The sequence below is a fragment of the Scyliorhinus torazame genome, chromosome 13, assembly GCF_047496885.1.
Source record: "Scyliorhinus torazame isolate Kashiwa2021f chromosome 13, sScyTor2.1, whole genome shotgun sequence".
Lineage (NCBI taxonomy): Eukaryota > Metazoa > Chordata > Chondrichthyes > Carcharhiniformes > Scyliorhinidae > Scyliorhinus > Scyliorhinus torazame.
Window position 1 is genome coordinate 171,737,440 of NC_092719.1, and position 9,068 is coordinate 171,746,507.

At 41.2% G+C, this 9,068-nt stretch overlaps 1 protein-coding gene across 1 annotated transcript; it reads left to right on the plus strand.

Moving 5' to 3' along the window:
• The first annotated feature begins 2,116 nt into the window (after positions 1–2,116).
• hesx1 (HESX homeobox 1) lies at positions 2,117–5,491 on the plus strand. Its single transcript, XM_072472443.1, has 4 exons — positions 2,117–2,561; positions 2,850–3,043; positions 3,867–3,968; positions 4,088–5,491. Exons 1-4 carry the CDS (start codon positions 2,378–2,380, stop codon positions 4,205–4,207), a joined length of 600 nt encoding a protein of 199 aa, XP_072328544.1. The 5' UTR covers positions 2,117–2,377; the 3' UTR covers positions 4,208–5,491.
• Positions 5,492–9,068: the final 3,577 nt, after the last annotated feature.

Sequence of the window (9,068 nt, forward strand, 5' to 3'; positions counted from 1 at the left end):
AGATCCTTTGATTTTTACAACAGTTCCATGGTCACCTTTAGACTTTTAGTCCCAGATTTTTATTGAATTCAAATTTCACCATTTTGCATGGCAGGATTTGAACCCGGTTCCCCAAAGCATGAATCAGGGTCTCTAGATTACTAGTCCAGCAACATACCACTATGCCACTGCCTCCTCCAGAAATGGTATTCCTCTAACTCCGGCTTCTTGTGTATCCAACACTCTTTCACCCCACCAATGGTGAATGTGCCACCAGCTATCAATGATGTGGAGATGCCAGCTAATATCCCCTCCCTTGGCATGGTGCCAATTTTGCCTGACTGCATCCCTGTAGAACATCTCAGACATTCCACAATATTAAAACTATAGAAATGTGTATTGCTTTTGTCGAAGGCAAAAGAACTGGTGTTGTTTGCAGTATTTTGTGTCTGACAACAAAGACTTACATTTATATAGTGCCTTTTATAACCACAGAACACCCCAAATTCCGATTTCAGCATCCGCAGTAATTTGCTTTTTGTTTTATAGTCAATGTAGTATTTTTGAAATGTAGACACTTGACTTGGTGGTCAATTTGCAGCAACCTGATAATGAGCAGATAATCTGATTTTATGAAGTTGATTGAGGGATAAATATTGACCAGGAGACCAGATATAACTCCCCAGCTCCTCTTTCAAATAGTGCCATGTTCACATGACAGGGTATCACTTGAATATCGCTGGGAGTGCAGCAGTCCCTCGGTACTGCCCTTGCGTGTCAGCGGAGACTTTTTTGTGCTCAAAGTGGGACTTGAATTCACAACCTTCCATCCATCCACAACCTTAGAAGCAAGAGTCCTTCCAACCGAGCCTGGAATGTGATGGAGTCTGTCAAGACAATTGTACCGACCACACGTGGTTGTTTAAAACAGTGATAGATGGAGCCTCTCGAACGCTTTTTCTGCAAGTTTTGTGACTATTTCGGCACAGATTAAACCTGAGGCACTTTCTAGTAGGAAGCACTAGATGGCGAATAGGAGTTCGGGTTGATTGCCTTTCTCGCTCAATTACCAGGCACAACCCTGCATTAACTCCACCGCAACTTTATCCTAGTACCCCAAAGATTATGCTTTAACATACCAGGGCATCGAAAGATTTATTTTCTGTGTCTAAGCTTGAAACACGACAATAGTTTACGAAATATTTTTGCTGGTGTGTGACCAGTGACATGGAATTCCCAGTACTGCTCCACTCACTGAATCCTTGTTGGGCTCATTCTGCGGCGGAACGGAGTGACCAACCCTTCTTATTGCATAGGTGGCTTTGAAGACCATTTGGGCGGCGCTGAATTTGCAAAGCTGCGCTGAACTTGACAGCCAGTGATTTGAGCTGTGAACGGGCAGGCTCCACTTTACAACATCACGGTTAACTCCGTGAGCGGAGAAAGACGAAAATGATTAAAATTTAACCTTGGACAAGGTATAAAATTTGCACTGGGCGCAGGGGGTTGAAAATCGAGTGGTTTAGTCTTCAAACGTTAACATGAAAAGAACCAATACCCACAGGCAAGTCTCGGCGTCAGTTTCTCTGCAATTGCTTTAAAACCTAGAATTTGTTTCCCTAATTTATAGCAACGCTAAATTTCGCATTTGATTTCCCAGACAGTAGAAAAAAGTTCATTCAGGGAAAGATTATGACAAATTCTGGAGTAAACGCGTCCCTGAATCACTTAATATTTCAACGGGATGAATAAGCAGCACGGTTATGGATTTACAATCAGACGGTGATTGTTGCAGTTAATTAATCCAAGCAGATGAAAAACAATCGCAGAGTTTGAACAACATTCTCCATCCCGCTGCAGCGTGACGCCTGCCTGCACTTTTGTCTTTCAGTCATTCCCAATGCAACATTGCATATGCATATAAAAATATCAGAATATTCATCAGGATTACCCTAATAGTATTAAGAGCTTACTTTGCTTCGGTGAAAGGCATTCACCTAAATGAGATTATCCCTTTGGATGAAGAGGTTCCTCCTCCTTGCTATTTTGCAACCAAAACTGAAAATTGATTTGCTTTCTTTAACATGCCAGGGCCTTAAAATAAGCAAACTGCTACCATGTAGCTTTTACGGATTTTGAAGGAAAGTTTATGTGAGCTGGTTGGGGGAGATAACACTACCTCCTCCCTCTGGGTGGCCCCCTCGTTTTGCTCCTATTAGGTACTAATTACTTGGCAACAAATAAACAATTATCGCCTCATGCTTCCACAGGAGAGGGAGGATGGGTCTTCATTCAGATGTTAAAACTTTTTAAACTACACAGTTTTAATTAATGACGTCGTAAATCTCTACTAATATGTGGAAGGAGCGGCCTGGGACTGCAAAGTGGAGGGAGAATAATGGCTAGTGTCTGTGCCGGTGGTGTGAGAGGCCGCTCTCAATTTGCAGAAAGTTCGAAGGCGACGGAGAAAAAAACGTCCAAATGTTCTTTCACTATTGAAAGCATTCTGGGGCTGGACAGGAGCGAGGAGACGCCTAGTATAACCCCTCATCGACCCTGGGTTGATATACTTAACGTTACAGGTAAAGTTTGGCCACTTATTTCAGATGTCGATCTGTCTTGCTACAATTTGTGCGACGAATGTAAATGTTTTGTACCTACCTCTCCAAAGCATTCCCTGCTTGTGTTCTAGATTTCTAAAATAGAGCCCCTCTTTATTTTTTTTAAACTGTGTTCTGAATACAGCGCTTACTCTTGTACAGACACTGGCAAATACAGGCAATAGGAGAAGCACGCTTATTTTAATGTAATAACCTCACTCATATTCTTTGGGAGCGCTGAACATATTTTTCCCCCTCTCCTCCTTTTAGCTTTTACAGGGAGCTCGTGTCCAGATTCCGGGACATTCTGTGATCGGTCAGTTACAGTGAAGGATGGCATGGGGAGGGACCGGGAGATGTGTTCTACTGAGGCAGCCGGATCGAGCGAAGACCGCTTCTCTGATCGGCCAAACTGCTGCTGGTTCCGGGGTAGAAGAGCCAGGACTGCTTTCACCAGGAATCAGGTCAGTGGAGAATCCTTCAAATACTTGCACACCGCGGCAGCTTCAAGCAGTTTTTAAAAATTTTTTTAGATTACCCAATTATTTTTTCCAATGACGGGGCAATTTAGCGTGGCCAATCTACCTACTCTGCACATTTTTGGGTTGTGGTGGCAAAACCCACGCAGACATGGGGAGAATGTGCAAACTCAACACGGACAGTGACCCAGAGCCAGGATCGAACCTGGGACCTCAGCGCCGTGAGGCAGCTGTGCTAACCACTAGGCTACAGTTCTAATACCTCTTATTGAAAACTATTACTTATTTTGGAAAGTCTCTTGAATTTTCTGCTGTTGAAAAAATTTAAGTCACAAATTGAAAAATGACCAAAATATCTTAATGTTTGGTGTCTACTTTTGAAAAAGTTACTTTACTCTACATTATTATAGCTAGCTTGAAGAGAACTGAACGGTTGTGACTATGACTATTATGCATGAATCAATATAGGGCCTGATTTGCATATTGCTTCAGCGGGTCAGAACAGATGAAAAATGTTTTGTGCAAATATAAAATGGAACTTTAACTTGGACGTTTTTTCACCTGCGAAATTGAAGGAATGATTTCCCAGCTCTGGGAAAGTTGTACGAAACTATTAATTTGCTTATCTATTCAGTACCCCCTCATCTAATCCTCTCCAGCTTGTTCTATTTACATTTTAATCGTTACCCCTTCAACTAATTTAATGTAAAACATTTACAGACTCTGCTTCAACAATGTGGCGGAGGATCTCCTTTAACCATCCATCTGTTACAATGAGTGACGGATTTTATCTGAATCATTTTCTCAGATTGAAGTATTAGAAGAAGAATTTCAGCTGAATTGTTACCCAGGGATTGATGTTCGTGAAGAACTTGCTCAGAAACTGACTCTTGATGAAGACCGAATTCAGGTAATGATGTGAAAAATGCAATTTTAATAGACTCAAAACCAAGTAAATACTTTGTATATTGCTTGCATCCTCTTGCTTAAAATTTAAAAGGCTATTCTTTGATACTTTTGATATTTCAGATCTGGTTCCAGAATCGTCGCGCAAAGCTGAAAAGATCTCGTCGTGAATCTCAGTTTCTGATGGTGAAAAATGCACTCAGTTCAAGTGTACAAAAGCAGAAAGTTGTCTCACAGCTATAGGAACTTAAATGTCTCAAAATCTTGACTGTTCCTTGATGCTCCAGTTAGTAGCTTGAACCTTTTCAGATCCTGGTGGTTGCAGCCTTCATGTGCTGAGTTAATGATTTATAATTAGGGCAGCAGTAAGGGTAAAACAGTTTAACATCCCTGGGTTAGGGAGGTGAATAGTTGACTAAATCTTGTCTGACTGCAGTTCATTAATTCTTTTTGGAAAGGCCTGTGTTAGCTATTGATGGGAGTGAAATTAGATTTTTGTGATGCTTCATATAAATAATTATCCCTGTGACAGTACACTAGAAGGCTGCCAGTTGGTATCTAGCAAGCAGTAGACTGCTTCAAAAGAAGGAAGTAAGATTAATTTTGTGTGTTTAAATGATTCTGGGACAGAACAGCTGGTCAGGTATCAGTGTTCATTGGGGGCCTTGCTGTGTGCACATTGGTTGTCACATTTCCCTACAATACAACAGTGACGGCACTGGCTGAAATACCTGGGTGTCCTGAGGTTGTGAATGGTGCTATATAAAAGTCCTTTAATATTAATCCTATTATACTGCTAACCAGTTTCTCTCCTGTTCTGGTGTCATGTTGCGGAAATGTCTGCAGGATTGATAGCTGCTAATATTTAAATTCAACCTACTCCTGCTCACAGGAGGGTGGGACATGGTAAATATACAGCTCATCAATTGGCAGGGCACGGTGGTTAGCACTGCTGCCTCACGAGCCGAGGACCCGGGTTCGACTGTCCATGTGGAGTTTCATCTGTGTCTGTGTGGGTCTCACCCCCACAACCCAAACATGTGCAGGGTAGGTGAATTGGCCACACAAAATTGCCCCTTAATTGGGGGAAAAAAAGAATTGGGTACTCTAAATTTTAAAATAAATAATTGGCAAGAGTGTCTTTGCATAAAAATCCGCTTGATAAGAACTGTAATGAGTAAAAGAGTAAAAATGATTTGTTTCGTAGCAAACCCGAGTAACATTTTGGAACTAGTATTTTAATTGTACTTCCGGGATGGTGTCTGGTCGAGTAGAATTTATGATTTTTGATAAGATCTATTAAATGTGCAGCTACACTATTTCCATAATCAAAAATTGGTAATGAATGTACCATTTTGTTGCACTTGTATAAGTCTTAGATGAATAGTTATGTTTGAAATGTTTCTTGGCCTCCATCTGTATAATTGTGTATGTAAGTCAAGTATTGCCCCTTACACACGTGTGTATGTGAAACTTGTACTACTTTGGTTGTTTGAGCAGACTTAAAATAAAGGTTTATTGCATCAACTGTTGCATCTCAGTAGCAATAGTTGTCAAATTAATTCCCACAAGGTTTCTATTTTATATATAATGTTGTGGAGGCACAAGCTAATGGGAGTAGTTATCTGGTTCTGCTGTGCTTTGGAACAATTTTGGAACGTTTTTTTATGTAATCCGTTTGCATCAGTGCTGAGAAACTATCCAGAGAATATCTGCTAAACAAATAATTTCAAAAGTAATTAATGACTTTCCAACAGTTCATAAATGCAAGTCACTTCTTTCCAAATGCCCAAAAGTACTGTGCCTGAAATGTCAAGTGTTACAAGCAGATTACTACTCCCCATTGATTGTAGTGAATGAAAGAATCAGGCTGTGCCCTTCGTAGCCATTTACGCCTGAAGGACCCAGTGTTGACTCCCATATGTGCTGACAACTTTTCTTTTTGAGTTGGAAACTATAATTGACCTTTTTGTGTTCTGAGATGTTGGCGATTGATGGTAAAGGGGCATGAATCACTCTAGAGTTCCTGCATCAGACTGTTATCCGAATACTGCAGCTACAGAGTTTATTTATTTGAATTTTGAATAAATACAGGATTAGGCTTGGGTGTGATGCCCCCAATCATGCTATAACATGCTGCTATACACATGGGCTCAACACATTGTAGAATGGCTATTTGAAATAATTCCTGTAACTGTACCCTAACATCCCATAACTCTACCTAACCTGCACATCTTTGGACCGTGGGAGAGTACCCAAACAGATACTGGGAGAATGGGCAAACTCCACACACAGAGTCACCCAAGGCTGGAATCGAACCGGAGTCCTTGGTGCTAAGAGGCAGCAGTGCTAACCACTGTTGGATCTTGGATACAAGGAACCCACTGATTCCTCCGCCAAATGGCTGGTCCTTATATTTGAATCTGCACAATTAGTATCCGATTATTTAATTGCAGACAAACTCTCAGCCAGATCCACACATGGATATTTTTCACCTGAAATGGGTAAAATTAGCAGGGACATGGCTGAATTCCTCTTCCCTGGCCAGGGGCAGAAGTCATTTATAGTATTTTATTTGGTGTGCTGGAGATCAGCTAATATCGCACAGGCAAGAATTGGACTTGAAACATTGTGGTCTAAATGGCGGAGTGCTGCATTGGTTAATGTGTTTGCCACTATGCAATGGAAGGAGAATAAATTATACTCCTGAACATTTTCAATTTAAGAATATATACACACTTTGGCAAGTGTTCACAACCCCTTCATCTTAATCTGCAATCCTTTATCTTATTCTCATTACAGCTTTGTAGCATAGACTGTAAAGTTTTCAAACATGCGTTCAGCTACACGCTTAATCTCCCTTTACTGATAAATACAAAACTACACAAATAATCAAAGAAAGCCTCAGCTGTTGAGCAACATTAAGGAAAAACCCTTAATTTATAGGCTGCCAAGAACCACTAAGTATTGCAGATAGAAAGTAGTATTCTGCTGCTTAATACAGCTTGAAGTGGCGTCCTGCAGTTGCCCCATCAGTTGTTGAGAAATTTGACTTTAATTAAAACAGAAAATGGTGGAAATACGCAGCAGGTCAGGCAGCATCCATGGATAGAGAAGCAGAGTCAATGTATCAATTTAATCACTTCTCATCAGAAAATTAAGGAGCAGCACGGTGGCGCAATTGGTTAGCACGGTTGCCTCACGACGCCGAGGTCCCAGGTTCGAACCCGGCTCTGGGTCACTGTCCGTGTGGAGTTTGCACATTCTCCCTGTGTTTGCGTGGGTTTCGCCCTCCCAACCCAAAGATGTGCAGGGCAGGTGGATTGGCCACGCTAAATTTCCCCTTAATTGGAAAAAATGAATTGGATACTCTAAATTTATTTTTTTAAACCTTTTATTGTCACAAGTCAGCTTACATTAACACTGCAACAAAGTTACTGTGGAAAATCCCTAGTCTCCACATTCCAGCGCCTGTTTGGGTACATGGGGGGAGAATTCAGAATGTCCAATTCACCTAACAGCATGTCTTTTGGGACTTGTCCCTTAATTGGAAAAGAAATAATTCGGCACTCTAAATTTATTTTTTAAAGAAGGACATGTTAAAAAATAATTTTTTTTAAATGGGTAATGGGGGTCTTGTGGTTGAAATTGGGAATAGTAGAATTAATACAGCACTTTACATCCCTCCGGACCCAACACCAACTTCAACAATTTTAGATCATAATCCCAGTGTTCCAGACAGGAGTTGCTGATAATCCTTTATGCCATTTAATCTCTCTTGTCTCCCACTTTATCATCATCGACCTTTCCTTCAGTGCCTTCCCCCACTTCTCAATATCTTAAAAACCTGTATATCGCTAACCTTTCCCAGTTCTGAAAAAAGACCATTCATTGATTTGAATCATTACCTGTTTGCTCTCAGAAGTTGCTGAGTTTCTCAAGCATTTTCTGTTTCTTTCTCAGATTTCTCGTATCCACAGTGCTTTGCTTTTGTTTTGTAGTCTAGTCCCTATTGTTGAAACTATTCCAGTGTTAATTTATTTGTGAAGTTTGCCTTAGCAAGAACAAATTGGTCCCACTGGGTCATTTGTCTGAGAATGAAAAAGTTAAAGAGGTATTAGCCCTTGACTGGATTAGGCAGAACTCCCATTGTGAACTATGTAGTCAGCATTTGGATGAACAATACACTAGATTTACTTGCATTTGTTTCGGTTTGTAGCGGTGATGATATGTGCCCTCAGGACAAATGTTAAATGGGTTAACGAGCCACTACCACCCTCTGAGCTCAGGGCTGGTCCCGCTCTCTGCAATCTGGAAACTGAATTTGTTCATACTAGTTAAAATGGATATAGTAATAAATCAGAGACCAGACAAGATTCTGCACTGATTATAACCCATGAAGGCTGCAAGTTTTTATGTAGATTTGTAATTAGTGAGCAATTAACTTTGATATGCAGGACACTTTTCCTGGCTTTACCTCTCCAATGCCATCTTTAATTCCACAACTATTGCCCTCCTATTGAGTTGCCTCTTTGATATTAAGATATGGATGGTTATTCTGCAGCAAGTAACTCTCCTCCTGACTTGGGGTGGCATGGTGGCGCAGTGGTTAGCACTGCTGCTTCACGGCGCCGAGGACCCAGGTTCGATCCCCGCCCCTGGTCACTGTCTGTGTGGAGTTTGCACATTCTCCCGTGTCTGCGTGAGTCTCACCCCCACAACCCAAAGATGTGCAGGGTAGGTGGATTTAGCCATGCTAAATTGCCCCTTTATTGGAAAAAAAGCATTGGGTACTCTAAATTTATAGTTTTTTTAAAACTCTCCCCCAAATTTTTCCAATTGCAATGCACAAGTGAGGAGCGATTATGGAATTCACTCCAGTTGCGTGGATTAGTGCAGCTCCAATAACGTTTAATAAGCTCTAGAGCAGTGTTTTTCAAAACTTTTTTTCCGAGGACCCATTTTTATTAACCGGCCGACCTTTGCGATTCACGCCGGCCGACTTTCACAACCCATGCCACCCGAACCTCGTGACACACCATTTTTGCTTACCTTTAATTCGACAGATGAGCCTCCTTGGTCATCACGATCTCACTTGCTTTGT